General features: G+C 40.5%; 1 protein-coding gene across 1 annotated transcript in view; it reads left to right on the top strand.

Moving 5' to 3' along the window:
* LOC119485097 (complement C3-like) overlaps positions 1–25235 on the top strand; it is a 49483-nt gene that overhangs the window by 5228 nt on the left and 19020 nt on the right. Inside the window, exons 6-31 of the mRNA XM_037764400.1 lie at positions 365–527; positions 1580–1650; positions 2866–2957; positions 3377–3459; positions 4435–4522; positions 4897–4999; positions 5981–6095; positions 8136–8251; positions 8395–8538; positions 8630–8845; positions 8986–9186; positions 9908–10063; positions 10321–10450; positions 10969–11037; positions 11159–11470; positions 12255–12501; positions 14806–14891; positions 15875–16014; positions 17128–17337; positions 17613–17673; positions 19719–19802; positions 19889–20092; positions 22404–22479; positions 22832–22994; positions 24802–24909; positions 25024–25171. Of these exons, the coding sequence (XP_037620328.1) occupies positions 365–527; positions 1580–1650; positions 2866–2957; positions 3377–3459; positions 4435–4522; positions 4897–4999; positions 5981–6095; positions 8136–8251; positions 8395–8538; positions 8630–8845; positions 8986–9186; positions 9908–10063; positions 10321–10450; positions 10969–11037; positions 11159–11470; positions 12255–12501; positions 14806–14891; positions 15875–16014; positions 17128–17337; positions 17613–17673; positions 19719–19802; positions 19889–20092; positions 22404–22479; positions 22832–22994; positions 24802–24909; positions 25024–25171 (3586 nt within the window). The remainder of the gene's footprint in view (positions 1–364; positions 528–1579; positions 1651–2865; positions 2958–3376; positions 3460–4434; positions 4523–4896; positions 5000–5980; positions 6096–8135; positions 8252–8394; positions 8539–8629; positions 8846–8985; positions 9187–9907; positions 10064–10320; positions 10451–10968; positions 11038–11158; positions 11471–12254; positions 12502–14805; positions 14892–15874; positions 16015–17127; positions 17338–17612; positions 17674–19718; positions 19803–19888; positions 20093–22403; positions 22480–22831; positions 22995–24801; positions 24910–25023; positions 25172–25235) is intronic.

The following is a 25235-nucleotide window of genomic DNA, read 5'->3' as shown; positions in this document are numbered from 1 at the left end:
TTTTTTTTTTTCTCGTAAATTTACCACTTTAATTATTTCTTTTGGAATATTAACCCAGATTATTATTATAACTTTTTTTTTTTTATCTACAATGGCCCTAATACGCTGTCGTAAATACGAGATCAAATTTAGGATCCAATTTTGTACCAAATATCTACTCAAGCTGAAAAATACACTCTCATTCTTGCTAAATTATAGACCAACACAGATCCCAGTACATATAAAAACATTTAAACAATGAGAGGAGCTGTTCCCTCGTCAGGTCGGGTGTTTATGCCTTTTGAATGTCTCAGGACGGCTCCACGTTCTGATGCTTTTCCTAATTCTAAACACCACTTGTGTCTCAATCTCATTTTCCTACCAGCTTCCCTCGGATCTTTTGAATCGCAACGAGAAAAAGAACAAGTTTGTGCATCTGAAGGTGGACTTTGGGGGCTACCAGGAGGAGAGGATACTGATGGTGTCCTTTCACTCCGGATACATCTTCATCCAGACAGACAAGCCCATCTATAACCCCGGAGATACTGGTGAGTCAAACCAACCAACCAACCAACCACCAAACATTAACCACGGAAGAAACCGCATGGATATGAAAGAACACAAGTAGTCTGGGTTAGATTTTTAAAAATACTTTTCAATGCAAAAAGTATTTTGTCTTTCCTGTAGAAGGCGGGAATCACCCACGATACGATATTATCACGATACTCGAGATATGATCTTATTGCGATTTTGAACATTTTGTGATATGCCGAGAATTACGATATAATGTGATTTATTTCAGCTGCAAATTACGCAGTTTGTCAACATCTGTTTTATATAATAAGACACAGTTTTCACTCTGTTCATCTCAGTGTTTTAATTCATATATCTGGAGGTCAGCGGTCAAGGAACCCCTTAGAAAATGGCCATGACAGTTTTTTTTCGCCAAAATTTAGTGTAAGTTTGGAGCATTATTTAGCGTTCTTAAGCACGCTACAACCTAAACCTAAAAATTGCAAGTTGCATTACTGCGTTAAAGAAATTAGTGGTATATAGTGTTGTGTAATTAAATAAAATATAATTAAATATGTATATATATAAATATATATATATATATATAATAATAATTATAATTATAATTATAATTATAATTAAATTCTGGATATTCTGGTGTTATTGACAGTGTATGACAGATTTAAGTATTGAGGGAAAGAAACTGTTCTTGTGTCTGGTTGATTTGACGCTCAGTGTTCTGTAGACATTAATAATTAAATAATAATCACAGCGTTGGATTGTTAAGAGGTTAATAGTTTTTTATACAATAAAAGGTCGATACTTGACGTCCGTGTATCGTTACAATATCGCCATGCAAAACATCGCAATACTATGCTGTATGGATTTTTCCACATCGTGAAACCCACTTCTTTAGTTGAGGTGATATTAGCAATGATAGTAATACTAGTAATGTTAGCAATGGATGTAGTAGTCACATAAACAGTACTAGTAGAAGTAGCAGTAGTATTGATAACACAATTGATAATGTTGACAGATCATGGAAACGTTATTTTTCAGTCTTTGTTTTGTCCGATTCCGTCTCCAGTTCGCTTCAGAGCCTTCACGTCCTCTGTGTCCTTCAAGGCCTTCAACAGCTCCGTCACAATAGATGTCCAGGTAAACAAGTGAATCATTAATTAATTAGCCTGTTTTATATCATTGTAAAGAAAAAAACAACCTAGAATGGCAAGCTCTCTCTGTATTTTTAAAATTAAATTAAAGACCTATCGTTTTAATCTGGCTTTTAATTTATGAAGTAATGTCAAAGCCTTAGTTTTTAAGTTTTAGTCATTTTATCCCTTGTTTTTATTTTATTTTAATTTATTTTATTTCATTTAACATTTTATTATTGTTTTATTATTGTAATTTTCAGTCTTGCAAAACAGTATCTATTGTTCACTTTTTGTTGTTTTTATTTAAAAAATGTTTTTGTCCGCGTTGCTTTAAAGGTCCCATATTGTAAAAAAATTGATTTTCATGTCTTTTATAATTATAAAGTAGGTTTAAGTACTTTATAAATACTGTTAAACTATCAAAACGCTCAATATACGGAGAAACACACACTGCCCGTATGCAGAAATTGTGCGTTTGAAACAAGCCATCAGGATTTCTGTCCATTTGTGATGTCACAAATATACAATATATTTAGATCATTACACGGTTTTAAACGTAAACATTCTAAAAGTGTCCCAGTTTATTTCCTGTTGCAGTGTATGTGAATAATATCAGCTGACAGGAAGTAAACATGGATCCAAACTGTTGCCTAGCAACGTAATTCCATTTGTAATGAGCTAAAACGGAGCATTTCAGACAGAGGATGAATACAGGTATATTCAGACAGACAGTATGAAGAAAATAAAGTTGTTTTTTTTAACATTAAAGCATGTAAACATGTTCTAGTAGAAACACAGAATACAAGTATGAACCTGAAAATGAGCACGATATGGGACCTTTAATCTTGCTATATGAAGCACTTTGGGCTGCATGTTTGTATGAAAGGTGCTTTATAAATTAAGTTGAGTTGAAAACATAATCTTGGGGTTCAATTTACAGTTTTCACTATTTTATAGGCTAAAAGCTTAATAGATTAATTATGTAATGATCATTAGATGCAGCCCTAGTAAAAGTGACGTCTTAGTTTAAACGTTGAGATATGATATGGGAGCACAGAAAGATGCTCACAAGGTAAAATGAATGAACATGATGCACAGAGAGAAAGTCTGAAGATGTTTTTGATCTTCTGCAGGCTTTGTAGACTCAAAGGGTCGTGGCGTTTCGATAATATTTCTGCGATATTTTTTTAGCTCAAATTAACCTATTTGTGTGTTTCAGAATCCGGACGGCGTGGTGGTTAAACAGGTCTCCAGGATCAGAGCTGCTGACGGCGTTTTTTCTGACACTTTTCCTCTCTCTGAAATCGTCAAGTAAGATAAAACTTCTTCGACTCGTCTTTCAACTCCTTCCGCTGCCGAGAGATATAGCTGTGTTTATTATAGGGCTGTCAGTCGATTCAAATATTGAATCGCGATTAATCGCACGTTTTTTATCTGTTATAAATGTACATAAAGGGAGATTTGTCAAATATTTAATACTCTCATCAATTAACAAAACAAAACAATGACAGATATTATCCATAAACTCTGACAGGTACTGCATTTAGCATAAGAATCACAGCTGGTTCCCATTGCTTTCTGGGATTCACCAATGTTTTCTTATTTTTGCTCTTCTCTTAGGTAAGAGGTAAGTGGTTGAGAGCATGAATATTGTATAATCAAATTTAGATGACAGGATGAATCGTCCTTACTGTATGTTGATCTATGATGTGACTGTTTGTCTGTGCCAGTGAAGGAAAATGGACGATGACGGCAATGTTCGACCACTGGCAGCAGAACACGTTCACCTCCCAGTTCGAGGTGAAGAAATATGGTAGGTGAAGTTAAACTGTGCTTATTTCTGCTAATGACATCTATTTTTTCTGTTATTTTAACTCTGAATGTCACATTTTGGTGTGATCTTCACTCACTCATCTTCAGCCTCTTATCCGCGGTCGGGTCGCCGGGGGCAACAGCTCCAGCAGGAGACCCCAAACTTCCCTTTCCCGGGCCACATTAACCAGCTCTGACTGGGGGATACCGAGGCGTTCCCAGGCCAGAGTAGAGATATAATCTCTCCACCTAGTCCTGGGTCTTCCCCGTGGCCTCCTCCCAGCTGGTCGTGCCTGGAACACCTCGGGGGCATCCTTACCAGATGCCCGAAACTCCTCAACTGGCTCCTTTCAACGCAAAGGAGCAGCGGCTCTACTCCGAGTCCCTCACGGATGACTGAGCTTCTCACCCTATCTCTAAGGGAGACGCCAGCCACCCTCCTGAGGAAACACATTTCGTCCGCTTGTACCTGCGATCTAGTTCTTTGGGTCATGACCCAACCCTCATGACCATAGGTGAGAGGAGGAACGAAGATTGACCGATAGATCGGGAGCTTTGCCTTCCGGCTCAGCTCCCTTTTCGTCACAACGGTGCGGTAAAGCGAATGCAATACCGCCCCCCCGCTACTCCGATTCTCCGACCAATCTCACGTTCCATCGTCCCCTCACTCGCGAACAAGACCCCGAGGTACTTGAACTCCTTCACTTGGGGTAAGGACTCATTCCCTACCCGGAGTAGGCAATCCATCGGTTTCCTGCTGAGAACCAGGGCCTCAGATTTAGAGGTGCTGATTCTCATCCCGGCTGCTTCACACTCGGCTGTGAACCGAACCCGGACCAGACCGATGATGCCAACAGAACCACATCATTGGCAAAAAGCAGCGATGAGATCCTGAGCACACCGAATTGAAACCCCCCCCCCTCCGACTATGCCAAATAACAGTTATGCTATATTTCTATGGCGTGTTGTGTTTCAGTGCTTCCTGCCTTCAATGTCACCCTGACGCCCAGGAAGTCCTTCATCGACCTGGAGGACACAGAGCTGGTGGTAGAAATCTCAGCCAGGTCGGTCTAACACACTCACACACACATGCTTGTCATGTCACTCCATGTACTTCATTCATCAACCAATTAGTTTGTTGAACTAGTCCAGAGTGCAATATGATAACATTTGTTAGTCTGCAGATTAATACTACAGATTAATGTGAGTCATGCTCACTTTTGCCTTGTTATTACTTTTCTTTTCTGTTGGTAAGACTGTCGGTGAGGCTCACTCTCCTGTGAACTGTAAAACTGGTATTATATGACAGATTGTTTACTACAAATGTATAATTATTACTCTTACACTATGATCTCTCATGTGGAAAGTTGTGTTTTGCAAGTTTCAATTGTTAAAAGCACAATGAATGAACCCTGCTGCTGTTGTGATTGTGTTTCAGGTACCTGTACGGGGAGCCGGTCCAGGGGACGGCCTACGTGGTGTTTGGAGTGAAGATCAACCAAGAGATGAGGAGGCTGCCTTCAGTGAAGCAGGTGTCAGATGTAAGTCGCTCATCGGCTGCTGTCATTGATTTATGGACATTTGTCCTGCCACATTTGAGAGCTACGCGTATCATAATTTGTTTGCTGCTACTACCAAGCTTTGGTTCTCTTTAGCGTCGTCTTTATTTTCCATGTTTGGTGCTCAGCAAACGTTACTCTGGTGTTTTTGCACTACATTTCCCAGAGTGCCCCTGTCAACTCTTAGTGAATGCAGCACAGTCATTTGGTTTAATATCTGTAAAAGAAAGATGTGGGAAAGTTTAACTTAGAAATAGTAGGTCCACTTAGTCCAGGGGTCAGCAACCTTTACAGTACTGTCAAAAGATAAAGTAAATCTGTCTGGAGTCGCAAAACATTTGAGCATTGTGATGAAGATAACACAGTTTATAGTCTAAGTATATAGTATATAAGTCTAATGCAGTGAGGGCCAAAGAGACTATGTACTACGGAGTATTAGGACCACATTGAGGGAAAAAACATCTGAGATTTACAGAATAAAGTCAGAATATTACGAGAAAAAAGTCATAACTTTTGACTTTATTCTCGTAATATTACGACTTTTTTTTCTCGAAATCTCAGATTTATTTTTTTCCTCAATGTGGCCCTAATACTCCGTCGTACTGTCGTACCATAGACCTACAACAATGATAAAGAGAGGGGCTAAAGAGCCGCATGTGGCTCCGGAGCCACAGGTTGCAGACCCCTGGCTTAGTAGTTTGTTCTAGAGCTTTCAACCGCATCTCACAGCCTTCCTCAGTGGGGGAAGTTTGCTCAGTATAAGTGTATCGATATTAGTTGCTGATCAAGACCGTGCAGTTGTCTTTGAAAGCTCCAGAAAAAGCTTGTAAGTGGACCTTGAGTTAAGATTGTTTTTGTCGGAATTATAAGTATTGGTTAATACTTGTTGTAACGGTGGAAAACAGCCTCTCTTTCTATCAAATGTTTTGTGAAATGACTCCCTGTGCTCTTGTTCTCCTGCAGCTGGAGGGAGGAGTCGTCACACTGAGCATGGCGGAGATCAAGGCGGCTTACCCCGACATCAGATCTTTGGTGGGCAACTCTGTGTATGTGAAGGCCTCCGTGCTCACCAAGACAGGTAAGCACTGAATGTCGGTGGGTGCACAGGAAAAATGGGTATAGTAAAATGGTCAACTTTAAAACAGTGCAGTCATCCTTCTTGTGCTCACAGAACAGAAACTGTCCCGGGATTTCAAACAAACTGTGATGTGGGCTGTGCGGTGTGTTTGCTTTGCTCCGTGCATCACAGCCTCGTGAGACCAAACTCTTCAAAATGTCGCAAACAGACCACAGTTTATTTTTTTCCACTATACAGGACAGATCGATGCATGGGGGGGTCACATGTGTAGCAACATGACCTTTAACCCTCTGGACAAACTCAAGCCATCAAAAACTTTGACTCTCCACGGTGGCTCAGCTTTTGGGAAAACGTAGGACATTTCACAAAACACAAAACTTTCAAGAGTTATTTTAGATGTTTCAAAGCAACAGCTCAGCTCGTTTTCTGCAATAGATAACTGACAGCTCGAGCATTTCCATGATTGGATGGACATTAAAGTAACAGTGTGCAGCATTTCAGGGGATCTATTAGCAGAAATGGAATATAATATTCAAAACTGTTTTCATTAGTGTATAAATCACCTGAAACTAAGAATCATTGTGTTTTTGTTAGCTTAGACCAGCGGTCAGCAACCTGCGGCTCTTCAGCTCCTCTCTAGTGGCTCCCTGTGGATTTATAAAAATGGAAAACTGTTTTTCGTTTACATTTTTATTTATCATAGTTGTAGGTCTATGGTACGACGGTACAACGGAGTATTAGGGCCACATTGAGGGGGAAAAAAAATTATCTGAGATTTCGAGGACAAAGTCATAAAATTATAAAGTAGTAATTTTACGTGTTATTTTCTTTTTTTCTCGTAAAGTTATGACTTCATTGTCGTAATATTATGACTTTTTTTCTCATAAAGTTATGACTTTATTCTCGTAATATTTCGACTTTTTTTCTCGTAAAGTTATGAATTTATTCTCGAAATCTCAGATGTTTTTTCCTTCAATGTGACTCTAATACTCCATAGTACATTTGCACTTTGGCCCTTTTTTTTGCCTAAAATGGCTCTTTTGATAGTAAAGGTTGCTGACTCCTGGCTTAGAATGATCCCTTCATATCCACCTAGGGAGTAACGTGAGCCGCAGAGATCTAAACCGTGGTACCGCCAGCCGCCGTCTGACTTAAAGTACCTAAGTAAACTACCTAAAGTAGTGTTATTATGGTATTGATGGCCTCTAAGAGAGGCCATCGTTGTTACCTGACATAAATCTCAGAGAACATCCAAGTTTTTTTCTTGTAAATCTACGACTTTAAACTCAGATAATGTCCACGATTTTTTTCTTGGAAATTTACAACTTAAATCTCAGAGAATATACAAGTTTTGTTTCTCGTAATTTGTGATTTTTTTTCTCGTAAATGTATGACTTTTTAATCTCAGAGAATATAAAAAAAAATTCTCATAAATTTGTAATTTTTTTTTTTTTAATTTACGACTTTAATCCCAGAAAATATACAAGTTTTTTTTCTCGTAATTTGTGAGTTTTTTTTCTCGTAAATTTATGACTTTATAATCTCAGAGAATATAAAAAAAAATTCTCATAAATTTGTAATTTTTTTTTTTTAATTTACGACTTTAATCCCAGAAAATATACAAGTTTTTTTTCTCGTAATTTGTGAGTTTTTTTTTCTCGTAAATTTATGACTTTATAATCTCAGAGAATATAAAAAAAAATTCTCATAAATTTGTAATTTTTTTTTTTTTAATTTACGACTTTAATCCCAGAAAATATACAAGTTTTTTTTCTCGTAATTTGTGAGTTTTTTTTCTCGTAAATTTATGACTTTATAATCTCAGAGAATATCAAACATTTTTCTAGGAAAGTTGTGGGATTTTTTTTTTTTAAATTTACAACTTTAATCTCTTAGAATATCCAAGTTTTTTTATGGTAAATTTGTGAGTTTTTTCTCGTAAAGTTGTGACTTTAATCTCCAAGATTTTTTCTCTGAATATTGCCCCCTCTCTCCCGGCTCCTAATTTCTGTATTTATTTAATTTTTTTCTCCTGTACAGGCAGTGATCTGGTTGAAGCAGAGAAGACTGGAATTCAAATTGTGGAGTCGCCGTATGTCTTGTCCTTCAAAGACATAACAAAGTACTTCAAGCCGGGCCTGCCCTTGGATTTTACAGTAAGAACCACCTTCTGTGTTTATGATCCGTCTACTAAAATGAAACAGATAAACCAGCTGAATCCTCTGTGCCTTGTGTTGTCCTGCAGCTCCATCGCTGTAAGTGAAAAACTGTAAAGTGTTTTTTTCCCCAACGTGTCCAGATCCAGGTGAGCCACCATGACGGTTCCCCGGCCCGAAACGTCCTGGTCAACTTGAAGCTGCTGAACTCGCCCCTGGTTGTCTCCTCTGGCGCCGGCAGAGTCACCATCAACATGCCCGGAGATCAACGCACACAAACCATCACGGTTAGTATGACTGCATTCATTTCATTCTCCTTTTACTCCCAGAGCCTCGGAGCAAACCAGAACCTTAATTCGTTTTTATTGTGTTTCCCAGGCTGAGACCGTGCAGGCCGGCCTGAGACCAGAGCAGCAGGCCAAACAACAGATCACCGTTCTGCCGTACGTCGCCTTTAACCAGCGCCAAGAGAACTACCTGCACATCTCCATGGGGACCAACACGGCGTCTGTAGGAGACAGACATTCTCTGAAGCTGACCGTCACTCCTGCAGACCCGACACACAGACAATACATTACGCACATCACCTACCTGGTGAGACAGGAGCACATTTTTAGTGCAGTACATCTCCATTACACTTACTTACAGAAAGAAGAATAAACAAAACCAAATAAAACACAGACATAAATTAAATGCATATATTGATGTTGACTTTCTCCCCAAAACTCTCTCAGGTAGTGAATAAAGGTAAAATCATTGTTGCCGAGCGCGTGGATGTGAGGGGTCAGCTGGTCACCAGCGTTGGACTGACGGTCACCCCGGAGATGATGCCGTCGTTCCGTTTTGTGGCGTTCTACAGTATTCCCTGGGCGGGGCGGGAGGAGGTGGTGTCGGACTCCATCTGGGTGGATGTGGCAGATTCCTGTGTTGGAGGGGTGAGTGATCAGCTCGACCTCAGAGGTCACTAGCTCACAGCAGGCATGTCTGAAAGACTCCAGCTACTCACTGAGTGTGTCGGTCAACATGTAAGAAGTGTTGCAACGCTTAAAGGGTAATAAAGGATAAGGCCGGCAATGTAATTCATTTTTCTTAGTTTCAACAAATCCCACAAAAAGACCAAAATAACAGTGACCTGATCTGTCAAGTATTGTGTGTGTATCTAAAGCCTGAGATATCTTCTTCCTCTGTGCCATAGAGCTCCGTTGTTGTCCAAAAACTATTAAAAAAGAAGTGGACGTAGTCACTGTGACGTCACCCATTGGTTTTTAGACTGTCATTTTGAATCCTCAAGTTTAGCATTTTGGCCGTCGCCATCTTGTTTTTTGGTCGTCATCATACTTGTTTTTGGCCGTCGCCACTGGAGTCTAAGTCTATAAATAGTATAATACTAATGATATTAGTGTAGCCTGATCTTTATCTGCAACTGTGCAGAAATACACAATTTAAACACAATCAATAGAAATGCAAAAAAAAAAGAAAAAGGAGCTGCTCAGCATCCGGATGTTGACTTACAATATAAATGTCAAAGTTATGAATGAAGCTTCGTACTATTCGGTACAGTCCGGTACTAACCAACCAGTAAATTAGTATTTGTTCTGTTGTTCAGTCTTTTGTTCATCTTTGTGTTGATGCATTTTAATTCATGCTGTCTTACAGCTGAATGTCGGGCCGGTGGACGGCTTACGTCGGGACTACGCGCCTGGGAAGAGCTTTAGTTTTCAGGTCAGAGGTGATCCGGGAGCAAAGGTCAGCCTGGTGGCTGTGGACAACGCCGTGTATCTGCTCAACAGGGACAGACTTACACAGAGGAAGGTGAGTGTGTTTTTGTATTTTAGGGCAGGACTGTGTTGGAGTATCAATCATACCATCAAAACTGCAAGCACTAATTTAAACTACACAAAACTGAAAAAAATTTTTTTTTTTGTATTTTATTTTACCAGTTAAACAATTAATTTCTAAAAGGTGACATAACTGGAATGCAAATGCTATGGTATCACAAGTCAACAGGTTATTTTTTGTTCTGTACCAACAACCTTACCTTACCTCACCTTACCGTACCTTTTCCTCAGATTTGGGGCGCGGTGGAGCACGGAGACATCGGCTGCACCCGAGGGGGAGGCAGAGATGCCAAGGCGGTGTTCTCCGACGCAGGACTGCTCTACAGCTCCAGCACCGGGTTCAAAACCCAGAACAGACAAGGTACCTACGAGCACGGAGCAGCTGTCTGTCAGCGGGCTACCTCCGGGTCTGAAAAGTAAAGCCAATGCTGAAGTTCTTTCTACCAGCCAGCAGGGGGCGACTCCTCTGATTGTATAGAAGTCAATGAGAAAATGAGCCTACTTCTCTCTTGATTTATTTCCTCAGTAAACATTGTAAACATGAGTTTATGGTCTCAATCTCTAGTTTCAAGTCTTCTTCAATACAGCTTGATGTTCATTTAGTAAATTATGGTCCCATTTAGAGTCAGATAGACCATAAAGCAGGGGATGCTTTAGGGCGGGGCTACCTTGTGATTGACAGGTCGCTACCACGGCGTTGTCCGGTCTGGGAGTTGTCCGTGTTTTTGTCTTATAGAACTTTAACCCTTTCACATGTGTTTTCACTTCATTCGATCCAGATGTTCCGGCATCACTTTTGTGGAGCTGTGCATCTTTATATACAGTCTACTTTAGAAACACACAGATAAACAGATGTTTTTTCTCCTCTCCTCTCGTCAGCCCTGCGGTGTCCAGGCAGCGCCAGAAGGAGGCGCTCTGCTGAACTGTTGCAGCGTAAAGCCCAGCTGGGTGAGTCCAATGACTGAATGAACTGCATTATAATAGAGCGCTCTATTAATGATTGAAAATATTGATATTATATTACTAGTGCTGATGACTGTCTGCTGGTTCCTCCCTCTTCTTCCTCCAGAGAGTCATTACAAGGAGAAGCTGCAGCGTCGCTGCTGTAAGGACGGCCTCAGGGAGATCCCCATGCCGTACTCCTGCACGCGACGCTCTCTCTACATCACAGAGGGCTGGGAGTGCATGAGGGCCTTCCGCTACTGCTGCGCCACCTACAGGAACCAAGTGTTTAACACGGAGATTCCCACCACCCCACCACCCTCGACCACTGTTCCCCCCACCCCCACCCTTCAAAGTATGTACATGTTTGCGCGAGGAGGAGGAGGAGGAGGAGGAGGAGGACGAGGAAGAAAAATATCCCTATCCAGGGATACAGTCAGTAAGTACTCTACCTCAACTTTTGGTCTAGTATTGAGGGAGAACGCTGTAGATGGCAGCTGCTCACAGGCTGTAATGTAATCCTATTGGGGCAAGCTGGCACCGTCATTTACGTACACTAAAAGTGCTTGTTTTTACCATGACAGGCTCTGATTGTTACTATAAGTGTCTGACTACATTATGGAGAGAGTCTCGTTGAAGGAGAAGTCTCCTCTTGAAATCTGGCGAGGTGACGTGTTGCTGGAAGACAACGGTGGAATAGTGGAATACATCCGGTCTGTTATACGTAGCAACGGTCTGTTATATGTAGCAACGGTCTGTTATACATAGCAATGGTCTGTTATACATAACAACGGTCTGTTATAACGGTCTGTTATACATAGCAACTGTCTGTTATACGTAGCAACGGTCTGTTATACATAGCAACGGTCTGTTATACGTATACATAGCAATGGTCTGTTATATGTAGCAATGGTCTGTTATACATAGCAACGGTCTGTTATACGTAGCAACGGTCTGTTATACATAGCAACGGTCTGTTATACGTGGCAACGGTCTGTTATACATAGCAACGGTCTGTTATACGCAGCAACGGTCTGTTATACGTATACATAGCAACGGTCTGTTATACATAGCAACGATCTGTTATACGTAGCAACGGTCTGTTATACGTAGCAACGGTCTGTTATAAAGAAATTACAGACCACAGAACGCCGTGATTGACCAATCAGAATCGAGTTTTCAACACAGCCGTTTAATAATCATATATAAATGTGTTCACATAGATTTTAGAAGTGAGCCTGGATTACCTGGATTACCTGGACTGCCTGGATCGCGTTTACTGAAATCACCATCTGGACCTGAACTGACCTATACAAATGTAAACAAAATGGCAGAAGAAGAGGAGGAGGAGGATGAGGAAGAGGAAGAGTGGGAGTATCTGGATGAGACTCAAGTGTATCTGCGATCCAAGTTCTACGAGTCCTGGCTGTGGACGGATGTTAACCTGCCCAGCCAGGCAGAAAGAGACGGGTGAGTGAAACATCAGAGGCAGAGGTAACATCAGAGTTTACTGACACATCATCTGGTGGAACAGCGTCTGTCTTTAAATTTTATTTATATAAAGTACATTATCAATCCCTTCTCTGCAATTTGGTTATTGCAGCAGGTTACGTTCCAGATAAGAGATCAACTCGTATAAAAGCACCGCCTACCGACCAATCAGAGCTCAGTGCGTTGATCATATGATAATATTACACACATATGAAGAAGTTATAATCCAGACTAAAAACAACACAGTTTAAACTGACAGATGCAGGAAGGACATCTGGCTGGATGCTCTGGGTGTTTACTGCTTTGAATTATATTTTTATATTTATTTTTTCACTCGCTCTCAAGTCCGTTTCACACCGCTGGAGTCAGAGACACAGATGATAGAAGGTTGAAATACTCATACACGCCACATCTTTTCCAAAGGCTATATTAAAGTGTAATCTAATCATCCGGTATACCCTGAAAGTTAATTTATAACATCACTGCCCCATCCAGACGACTATATCTGACTTTTGAGTGTTCCGTTAAATTAATAAATGTTTTAATTTACGCATTTACACATCTGTATTTTTTCTTTTTCCAGCTGTCCTTCCTGCATTTGGCAGCTTCAACTGTGTTGCTGTTAGTCTGGAATATGTGTTTAACTTCATTTTATTTGTCTAATATTATAGTTTGCTCTTGGCTCTGCTGACAGTAGACTTGTCCATGTTTCTGATTGGTCGTATGCCTCAAACCCCGCCCCTTTTATGTTAATGTGCTCATAACCCGATGGTGAAACCCTGCGTTGATTTACAGAGTTGATAACCAACGTCGTAGGCCCGTCTGAGGCCTGTTCTACGAAGGGAGTTCAACATACCCAGGGTATCTTCTCCTTATCTGGCTTCACTAACCCTAACAAACGAGATTCCGCTAAGCGGACCTACGACGCTGGTTATCAACTCGGTAAATCAACCCAGGGTTTTCTCCATCTGGCTGTGAGCGAGTTCACATGAACTGGGCGGTGTTTGAATTGCCATTTTTAGTGTAGTTTCAAGATCCATTAGTATTACTAAAAATACGTATATGTATAGGTGTCTGTGAGAAGACCTGAATGGACGTTTTTTTCATTGTCGATTAATCTGTCAATTATTTTCCCGTTTAATGGATTAGTTGTTTGGTCTGTAAAATGTCATAAATTGGTGGAACACGTTGATCTGTGTTTCCCAAAGCTCAAGACGACGTCCTCAAACTCAAATATTCAGTTTACTGTCACAGAGGAGTAAAGAAACTAGAAAATATTCACATTTAGGAAGCTGGAATCAGAGAATTTTGACTTTCTTTTCTTAAAAAATGACACAAACCGATTAATCGATTATCACAATAGTTGGCGATTATTTTAATAGTTGACAACTAATCGATTAATTGTTGCAGCTGTAAGTCTGAGAGCGTGTGACTCTGTTTGTTTGAGTCCATGATTCATCTCCACGGGAACAAGGCAGTAAACAAGTCATCCTTAAAGACGACATAGAGGTTTAGTGGAGCAATACGAACACAATATCTTATCTCCTGTTTTGTATCTGACTAATAGACCTTTAAACAGCTGTTGCAATTGTGAAGATTCTGGTGTGCAGCAATAGTGATGTTAACTGTTTGAATGACCCACTGATGATGTTTCTAAAAAAGTTAATTATTGTTGATTACTTACTTACTCCCTTGTTCCCATGACAATAAGGTAACGCAGGACAACAGTCTTACGCCAATTTTCAAAAATGCGAACAAGACAACCGCTGATTTCTCATGACTTAAACCACTTGAGCGATCGTGTACCTCAACTTCCTATTTTGAAAATATAACCTCATGAGTTCCACTTTGGGTCCCCAAAAAGTCCAAATCCAGCCAGTGATATCTGACGTACCATGCCCGTCTCTGATAAATCAGAGGCGATCCGAAGCCTCTCACTCAGTTTCATCATGTGAGATAAAAACACACAGTGAACTCTCTGCATTGCATCATGATTTGTTTGGTCAGTGATAACAGCTGGATAAACAGCTCAGAATCAACAATCCTGACTCTGTTTCTGGTGTTAAACAGACATTCATGTTCTGTACTAATGCAGAATCCTGTATGTGTGCGATGTCCATGTTTGCTTTGTGAAAGGCTGTCCACCCAAACTGCACAGTTGCTGTTACTGTTTATCACCAAGTTAGCTGCTGAAACTGTAGCATGATGCAAAAAAATCGACATCTCTTAAAAAAGGAGCTGTGGTTCTGACCTCAATAACATCGATATGAATCTGATCAACAGGTTGGCGTCGAAGGACGTGAACCATCCTTTACCTGACAGCATCACAGAGTGGGGAGTTCTGGCCGTCAGTGCATCACCTCATACAGGTACGAGGAGGGTCTGAAAGTAGCACCCGCCACCCACCAAATGCAGGATAATTGTTGGCAGTGGCGGATAAAATCAACAGGAACACCCGCCACTTTGGCAGGCAGGGAAAACGCTAAGGACATCCTGTCGTCTGGGGGCGAAAAAAAATATGATCGGGCAGGATGACAATTAATTTTAGGATGAATTTGGGACGAGAGCTGAAAGAAAAATACCCGTTACATTAGAATTAACGATGATGAAAATTACTGCACATTTTAGGTAGCGCACCGTTATTAGTCAACCTCCGTGACAACATAAACACACACGCATACACACTGTATGCGCCCGATCCGTCCCGCACATACACACACACACACACGCGCTGTATGCACATATACCGCCGGCCTCAGATCTCAGGACAGCTGCAGTGTCAACGGGGAATTATTCCCAAGTCAATGAGATAAACTTTCTAGTATTAACATTACCAGTTAGCTAACGAGGAGTCAAAACTCCACAACAGCTCAAATCATGTTACTGATGTTAACCACTTATTTACCTACTGACTCCTCTCTTCGTCCCCGTATGGGTAATAAAGCTGCAATGAATGAATTGTAAAATCTGCTGACTGACACCGAGGCCACTAAGTTTCCCCAGAAGATCAAGTCTGTGAGCATCTCCTGAAAATATACTCAGAGTGTTTTCAGAGAAGCTCACCAGAACTGTACCGAGGTATTTAAAGTTTTCCACAGTTTCACCATGTTGGCCATCAGGAGAAACTGTCTCTGTGTTCGGATTTGTGCTGCACATGCAAACCTATAATTCTTGATGCTGCCATTTACTGAAAAAAGCCAAAGCTGATCAAATTGTCCACACTTTGCAAAAACGTGCAAAGACCAAAGGTTCAAATCTCTAAACTAAAGGATGAAGGAAATACTACAAATGTGTGTACACATTCATACATGTGCAGAAGCCCCGTCACTAATGTTCCTCTGCATGTCTGCAGGTTTCTGTGTTGCCGAGCCGTACAACGTCAGAGCGTGGAAGCGTTTCTTTGTGGACCTGAAGCTGCCGTATTCAGTGGCGAGGAACGAACAGGTGGAGATTAAAGCCGTGATCCATAACTACGGCTACGACGACCTGCATGTAAGAAAATCACCTCAAAACTACACAGCAGCACACTCACTCTCCTATTATTCAGCCAGGAATTTAGTTCATATAGAATCTACATCTTTCTGCAATAGAAGTAGCTTGATTTAATAGATTAAACTCTTTCTACAGAAGTTATAACAAGACTAAGAGTTATAGCCTCACTGGAGTGCTTTAAGCTAAATGCTAACATGCTCACAATGATGATGCTACCATGCTGATGTTTAGCAGGTATAACGGGAACTTCAACCTCTTTTTCTTTCTGAGTTTTTTCTTGTAAATTTGTGACTAATCTCACATAATTTCTGAGTTTTTTTCTTGTACATTTTGACTTTAAACTCAGAGAATGTTTTTGTTTTTTTCTTGTAAATTTTTTACTTTAATCCCAGAGAATTTGAGTTTTTTTCTTTAAAATTTGTGACTTTAATCTCACATAATTTCTGAGTTTTGTTCTTGTAAATTTGTGACTTTAATCCCAGAAAGTTTGAGTTTTTTTTGTAAATTTGTGACTTTAATCTCACAGAATTTATGAGTTTTTTTTTGTAAATTTGTGACTCTAATCTCAGAGAATTTTAAGTTTCTTCTTTTAAATTTGTGACTTTAATCTCACAGAATTTTTGAGTTTTTTCTTGTAAATTTGTGACTTTAATCTCACAGAATTTTTGAGTTTTTTTCTTGTAAATTTTGACTTTAATTTCAGATAATTTCTGAGTTTTGTTCTTGTAAATTTGTGACTTTAATCCCAGAAAGTTTGAGTTTTTTTTTGTAAATTTGTGACTTTAATCTCACAGAATTTATGAGGTTTTTTTTGTAAATTTGTGACTCTAATCTCAGAGAATTTTAAGTTTTTTCTTTTAAATTTGTGACTTTAATCTCACAGAATTCTTGAGTTGTTTCTTTGTGACTTTAATCCCAGAGAATTTCCTGCAAATTAATGTTTTTTTAATCTCGAGAATATATGTTTTTGTTTAATATTTTGTAAATATACAACTTTAATCTTGGAAATGCAAGTTTTTTCTCTCCGTATATACGCCATCGTCGTTTCCACTCAAAGTTAAGTCAATAAAATAAGTCTTGAATAAATACATCCTGTGACCGGTTTCTGTGCAGGTGAGGGTGGTGCTGATGAAGACAGAGGGCATGTGCAGCATTGCCTTTAAGGACAAACACACGCAGGAAGTGTCGCTGGTGGCCGGCGCTTCTGTCGCGGTGCCGTACACCATCGTACCGCTGGTGGTGGGGAAACTTCCTCTGGAGGTGATGGTGGTGGGCAGAGACATGATGGGAGGAGACCGCATCCAGAAACATCTACGGGTGGTGGTGAGTCACTCCTGATGATGGGGAAATCATGGCAGTATAATGAGGGTGACAGTAAAGTTTGTCTCATCCATCAGCCTCTTTGTTCTTCTAAAAACAGAGTCCGCTCCTTTCTTGAATGTCACAATCATTTTATTTGTGTGGTACTTCTATGATCCCAAAACAAGAAGACAGTATGCTAGACAGAAATGAACTAAATATAATATTTATTAAGAAGGTAATTATAAGCTAACAGATATTTACTTGAATAAAGATAACTCTTTTCTTAACCCAAACAGCTGGACGGAGTGCAGAAGACTGAAGTTCGGAGTGCGGTGTTGAACCCGTCGGCTGAGGGAGGTAAGAACATCGCAGCGATGCATAATTTTGTATCATCTTAAGGCAGGGCAAGTTTGTGTATATACTGTAGCACATTTCAGCAACAAAGTACTTTACATAAAGCATCAAATGCATCGAGACAAAGTGCAAAAGAAACGCATCATAAAAGGACATTTAAATACAATTTAAAAAAGTCCTTAAAGAGAATATAAAATCAAAACAAGCTCAAATAAAATAAGGCCGGTATAAAACACAAGAATACAAGTTACAGTGCAGTGCAAACAGAAAAGTCTTCAGCCTTGATTTAAAAGAAGTGAGTCTTGCAGCGGACCTGCAGTTTTCTGGGAGTTTATTACAGATATATGGAGCATAAAAACTGAACTGCTGCTTCTCCATGTTTAGTTCAGACTCTGGGGACAGAAAGCAGACCTGAACCAGACGACCTGAGAGGTCTGGATGGTTCATAATGTTGCAGAAGATCAGAAATAAACCATTCAGTGCTTTATACAAACCAACAGAAGTATTTTGAAATCAGTTCTCGGACGTGTTGACAGGAAGCCGGTGTAAAGACCTCAGAACTGGAGTGATGTGATCCACTTTCTTGGAGCAGCGGCGTGTTAAATCAGCTGCAGCTGTTTAATCAATTTTTTTAGGCAGACCTGTAAAGACACCGTTACAGTAGTCGAGTCTACTGAAGATAAATGCATGGACAAGTTTTACCAAATCCTGCTGAGATTTAAGTCCTTTAAAGCTGAAGTAGGCGAGATGGGAGCAAATATGATTTAAAAAATGTATTTTTATAAAACGGTTGCTATATCGTGACAGTAGTAAATGAAACAGGTAACCTGAAAAAAGTCATCTTCCTCTGTGTCCTCTGGTGTCCTCTGGTGCTCCTAACGGCATCTGCAAGATTTCACAGACCGGAGGAAAACAAGCAGTAAGAGCTGATCTGAGGTCTGCTGTCCAGCTGCCGTCTGGACAGTGACTGGTCAGTTCCAATCACATGACAGGAGCACAGCCAATAGGAACGCTCTCTCAGTGAAATGACCTGTGATTGGTCAAAGTCTCCCGTCGCTGGCTAGATGTTCTAAAGCCTGAAAACAGAGCCATGAGGAGGAGCAGAAGTCTAGTTTTCTCTCAGAACACTTGAATTACAATATGCTGAAAGGTTATTATGGAATTGTTGCCCAATGATGCCAAAAATATATTCTGCCTACTGCAGCTTTAATCCTTGATATATTCTTAAGGTGATAGTAGGCTGACTTTGTAATTGTCTTAATGTGGTTGTTTAAATTCAGATCTGAGTCCATGACTACACCAAGATTTCAACCGCATGATAATATGCCACATCGATTGGATTACGTCCTCACTGGAAACAGAAAACATGATCACCAGTTTTAGCCTCCCTCCTTTAAGGTTGTAAATGGGCTGGCTCCACCCTATCTATCAGAACTATTGCACCTTCATGCTCCAGTCAGAGCACTGAGGTGGTCGACCAATCAGAGGCTCCTGGATGTCCCCAGAACTAGAAGCAAAAACAGAGGCGATCTCTGGAACAGCTCACCTCTTCATATTAAAACAGCTCAGACCGTAGAATCGTTTAAGTTGCTGCTGAAGACTCACCTTTTCTCGCTGGCGTTTCATTAAGTTTATCTTCTGTTGTGCTGCCGCTCTTTTACTGCTGTAATGAGTATGTTATGTTCTTACTCGTTTCTTATTGTTGTTGCTGCTTTGTATTCACTTTTATTATGTACATGTTCAGCACTTTGGTCAACTTTAAAAATGCTATATAAATAAAGTTTGACTTGAGTTGATTCAGCCTCTAACTCTGGTGTTCTTTTGTGGACACAGCAAGGGACAAATCAAAACTTTATTTATTTTTTTTAGATCACGTTTTGATGAGATACAAACAAGTATTAACCAGTTCAAGTAGATGTCTTCTCTCAGAAATAAAAGACCTTTTGTAAAAATGTGGTGTCTTTACATTGTCAGGAATGGATCCTCGTCAGGTTTGGGTTAGATAGTGATGAAGTCTAACTTTACGGCTCTGTTTCCGTCCACTGCAGGAACGCAGACTGTTCGTTTGGGCAAGATCGAACTGGAGTCAGTTGTGCCGAACTCTGTGCCAGAGACGTTCATCAATGTCAGAGGTCGGTCACTGACTGAGCGTTGATGAGGATTCAAAAATGAACCGTAGCAGAATGCTCTGATTCCTGATTCCTCCTTTCCCCTCCAGGCAACGTGTTGGCAGACAGCATCGATAACTCCATCAGTGAGGACTCTCTGGCCTCGCTGATCCGGATGCCCGGCGGCTGTGTGGAGCAGAACTTGGCCAGCATCACTCTGCCGCTCATCGCCACCCTCTACCTGGACCGAACCAACAGCTGGGAGAGCGTAGGGGTGCAGCGCAAGGCTGAGGCTCTCCGGTACATCAGGAGAGGTGAGAGAGACAAGGAAAGAACATGTCGATAGATAGATGGATGAAGAAGGATGAAAGAAGGAAAATGGATGATTGATGGACATTTAAATGAATGTATTACAAACAACATGGATGGGTGGATGGATGAAAGAAAGAGTTTCTTTGATTTGCTAGTGTATGTGAGTGGATGATCTGATCTCAATGTCTGGGGATGAATGGATAAATGGATGGATAGTTTGAAGGGGATGGATGGATGGATGGATGGATGGATGGAGGGATGGAGGGATGGATGGATGGAGAGTTGGCTATATGGATGGATGGATGGATGGAGGGATGGAGGGATGGAGGGATGGAGGGATGGATGGATGGAGGGATGGATGGATGGAGAGTTGGCTATATGGATGGATGGATGGATGGATGGATCGGTAGTTGGATGGATAGTTGAGTACATGGATGGATGGAGAGTTGGCTATATGGATGGATGGATGGATGGATGGATGGATGGATGGATGGATGGATGGATGGATAGGTGGGTGGATGGATGGATGGATGGATGGCTGGCTGGCTGGCTGGCTGGCTGGCTGGATGGATGGATGGATGGATGGATGGATGGATAGGTGGGTGGGTGGATGGATGGATGGATGGATGGATGGATGGATGGATGGATGGATGGATGGATGGATGGATGGATGGGTAGTTGGATGGATAGTTGAGTACATGGATGGATGGAGAGTTGGCTATATGGGTGGATGGATGGATGGATGGGTGGGTGGGTGGATGGATGGATGGATGGATGGATGGATGGAGGGAGGGAGGGAGGGAGGGATGGATGGAGAGTTGGCTATATGGGTGGATGGATGGATGGATGGATGGATGGATGGATGGATATATTGATGGTTGGCTGTAGGCCTGCCCCCTCTTAGTCAATTAGTTGATTAATCGGTCGTTTTGGTTAGAGCTTCAGCAGTTAATCGATTAGTTGTCAACCATTAAACTATTTTGATAATCCATTAATCAGTTTGAGTACATTTCTAAGAAGAAAAAGTCTAAATTCTCTGACTCCAGCTTCTTAAATGTGAATATTTTCTGTTTTTCTTACTCCTCTATGACAGTAAACTGAATATCTTTGAGTTGTGGACAAAACAAGACATTTGAGGATGTCATCTTGGGCTTTAGGAAACATTTTTCACCATTTTCTGACATTTTATAGACCAAACAACTAATCGATTAATCGAGAAAATAATCAACAGATCAATTGGCAATGAAAATAATGGTTAGTTGCAGCCCTAGTTTTGGTCTTAGTCGACTAAGAATTCTTAAGTCGATTAGTGCTGAATGACTTATATCCAGGAAACTCTCTGGTAAACACCAGAATTATAGTGGTGCTTTTGTGTGATTCTTTGTAGAGAAACTCAGTGTCACCGATCTGTCGATTAAATCAACTTATCAATTAGTCGACAAATTTGTATGAGTGTTAGTTGACTACGAGTTTCTTTGGTCGAAGACAGCCCTAGTTGGTTGGATAGCCAGATGGCTAAATGGCAATTTGGATCCATGGATGGATACATGAATCAATGGATGATTGGCTTGTTGGATAGATAGATGGATGGATCAGTGGGCTTCCTTCGAGTCTGAGAAGTGAAACCAATGTTGAAGTGCCTTAAACCTGCGTTCTTTCTAATGTCCAGAAGGGGGCGACTCCTCTGGTTGCTAAAAGAAGTCTGATTGTAAAGAAGTCTATGAGAAAATGAGCCTACTTGTCACTTGATTTATTACCTCAGTAAACATTGTAAACATGAGTTTATGGTCTCAATCGCTAGTTTCAAGTCTTCTTCAATACAGCTTGATGTTCATTTAGTAAATGATGGTCCCATTTAGAGTCAGATAGACCATAAAGCAGGGGATGCTTTAGGGCGGGGCTACCTTGTGATTGACAGGTCGCTACCACGGCGTTGTCCGGTCTGAGAGTTGTCCGTGTTTTCATCTTATAGAACTTTAAGCCTTTCACACTGTGCTTTCACTTCATCAAAGTTAATTGGTCGCCTAGAAAAAGTTTTATTCAGCGTTTGGTCGTACTTAGCTCCACTTGTGTCACTTCTGGTTGCAAAATAAAGATGGCGACGGCTAAAATGCAGAATTCGAGGCTTCAAAACCGTAGTCCACAAACGGATGACATCACGGTGACTACGTCCAGATGGATGAACTGTAGCCTTGGTGGACAGATGGATGGCTAGTTAGCTAGATGGATGATTTTGGAACAAGCTATGTTTTCATTATGAGTAAATTATGACGTCTCTTTCCTTCACGTCCCTTTTTTAAATGTTGTTTTCAGGCTATGAGAACCAGCTGGCATACAGGAAGAGTGATGGCTCTTACCCCCCCTACAGGAGGGAAGGCGCAAGTACATGGTACTCTCACAATTTTACATTTTAAATATTTAAACTCTATGAGCTGATTTTCAAGAAAAGCTGACATTTATTTCACTTTCTATGGTGATATTTCAAATTTTCACTTCTCTGTAGACTGACATGCATGAAACATTTAGATATCTGATATGAAAGGGAGTCAGTGTAATATTTGAGAGGTTTGAATGCATGCATGCAAACACATTTTTACTGTCCCACATTCTGAAATGAAATACTGTAGAAAAGCAAGTAAAAAGTCGGTAGAAGTATTCAATTCCTCCTTACTTACTGTGTCAGATAAGTAGTGTTTAAAAGTGACCGATCGTAGGCTAATATCCGTCCAACCGATTGTCAGGATCACGGCGTACGTGGTGAAAGTTTTCTCCATGGCTCACTCCATCGTCGGCATCAACGAGCAGCAGGTGTGTGAGCCTCTGCTCTACCTGGTGAACAACAAACACCGGCTTCCTATGGGCAGCTTCAGAGAGGACAACCCAGTTTACACCACTACCATGACGGTGAGACGCACACTGAAAAACACACCACGTCACCCTGCTGATTATTATATTATTATATTATTATTATAACTTTTGTTTGAACAGGAAAGGCCATTAAAGGCATGCATACTTGCCAACCCTCTCCATTTTCTCGGGGAGATTTACGTTTAAAAAGAGAGACCATTTTGCATCAACAGTACACCGTCTTACAGGAAGAAATCAGTCCTAGAAGAGACAGTGGCTGTATTCGAAACCGCCTACTACATACTACTGACGAATGCAATATACACTATATGTTCCTCAGCGAATTACCCACAATTCTCAGAAATCAGAGGAAAGTAAGCATTAAACTATATTACACACCTGGTTCATTCATTAAACTATATTACACACCTGGTTCATTCATTAAACTATATTACACACCTGGTTTATTCATTAGACTATATTAAACACCTGGTTTATTCATTAGACTATATTACACACCTGGTTTATTCATTAGACTATATTACACACCTGGTTTATTCATTAGACTATATTAAACACCTGGTTTATTCATTAGACTATATTAAACACCTGGTTAATTCATTAGACTATATTACACACCTGGTTTATTCATTAGACTATATTACACACCTGGTTAATTCATTAGACTATATTAAACACCTGGTTTATTCATTAGACTCTATTAAACACCTGGTTTATTCATTAGACTATATTAAACACCTGGTTAATTCATTAGACTATATTACACACCTGGTTTATTCATTAGACTATATTACACACCTGGTTTATTCATTAGACTATATTACACACCTGGTTTATTCATTAGACTATATTACACACCTGGTTAATTCATTAGACTATATTAAACACCTGGTTTATTCATTAGACTATATTACACACCTGGTTTATTCATTAGACTATATTAAACACCTGGTTTATTCATTAGACTATATTACACACCTGGTTAATTCATTAGACTATATTACACACCTGGTTTATTCATTAGACTCTATTACACACCTGGTTTATTCATTAGACTATATTAAACACCTGGTTTATTCATTAGACTCTATTACACACCTGGTTTATTCATTAGACTATATTACACACCTGGTTTATTCATTAGACTATATTAAACACCTGGTTTATTCATTAGACTCTATTACACACCTGGTTTATTCATTAGACTATATTACACACCTGGTTTATTCATTAGACTATATTACACACCTGGTTTATTCATTAGACTATATTACATACCTGGTTTATTCATTAGACTCTATTACACACCTGGTTTATTCATTAGACTATATTACACACCTGGTTTATTCATTAACCAGTTCTTTTAGTTTTGCATAATAATGCAGTTCTGACAAAAACAAGTAAACTGATTTGACAGTTACCTCTAGTCTCATAAGGCAAGAGTCTGGAAGACGTTCAAGTCAAGCAGTAAAATACGTAAAATAAAAAGCCACATTCGACGTTGTCAAGGTAACATATGTAGCTGCGCAAAGTGCTGTCCAATTCATATTTATACCATTTCAAGCCCTCGCAGCTTCTCACATTCAACCATTTACCAGGTGACGTCAGTCAAGTCCCCTAAAAAGGCCTTAGGGTGGACACTGGGATTGGGCCAGTGAGACAAATTTCTCATTCTGCCTCAATAGACCAGAATGCAATGCAGTCACAAGACCAGAATGCAATGCAGTCACAAGGCCGGTCATTTTAGTTATTTTTTGCAAGGCATTTTGGGAAAATTAGGGTTGAAATCTTTTTTTTAAAACTGATATGCAGAAATTGGAATGAACTGGCTCTGTGTCTCCAGGGCGGTCTCCGTGGCGACGACCCCGAGATAACCCTGACAGCCTTCGTCCTCGTAGCGCTCGCCGAGGCCAAGCAGGCCGGGATCCGCTGCACGGGTCCAAGGGTAGAGGTACATTTCATCTGTTGCTTGTAGAGCACTTTTTAATCTTACCTCGTTGTTATTATGCTCGGGGGTGTTATCAGTCTTTAAATCTATTGTCTACCACATGTGTGTCTGCTGTAGTTAGCTATCCATAAGACAGCCGACTACCTGAAGAGAGCGCTGGTGAGGGTGGGGAGGAGACCGTACACCGTGGCCATCGCCTCCTACGCGCTGGCTCTGCTGAGTCGACATAACCCAACAGAACGTTTACTCGGAGCTGCAGCCCCAGGTATCCCAGCCCTGTTTCATGTGTGTCTCACTCACAAAGACTTTCAGTTACCGCCTCAATCAAT

The sequence above is a fragment of the Sebastes umbrosus genome, chromosome 3, assembly GCF_015220745.1.
Source record: "Sebastes umbrosus isolate fSebUmb1 chromosome 3, fSebUmb1.pri, whole genome shotgun sequence".
NCBI lineage: Eukaryota > Metazoa > Chordata > Actinopteri > Perciformes > Sebastidae > Sebastes > Sebastes umbrosus.
Note: the sequence above shows the minus strand (reverse complement) of the source record. Positions and strands in the feature narration are given on the sequence as shown.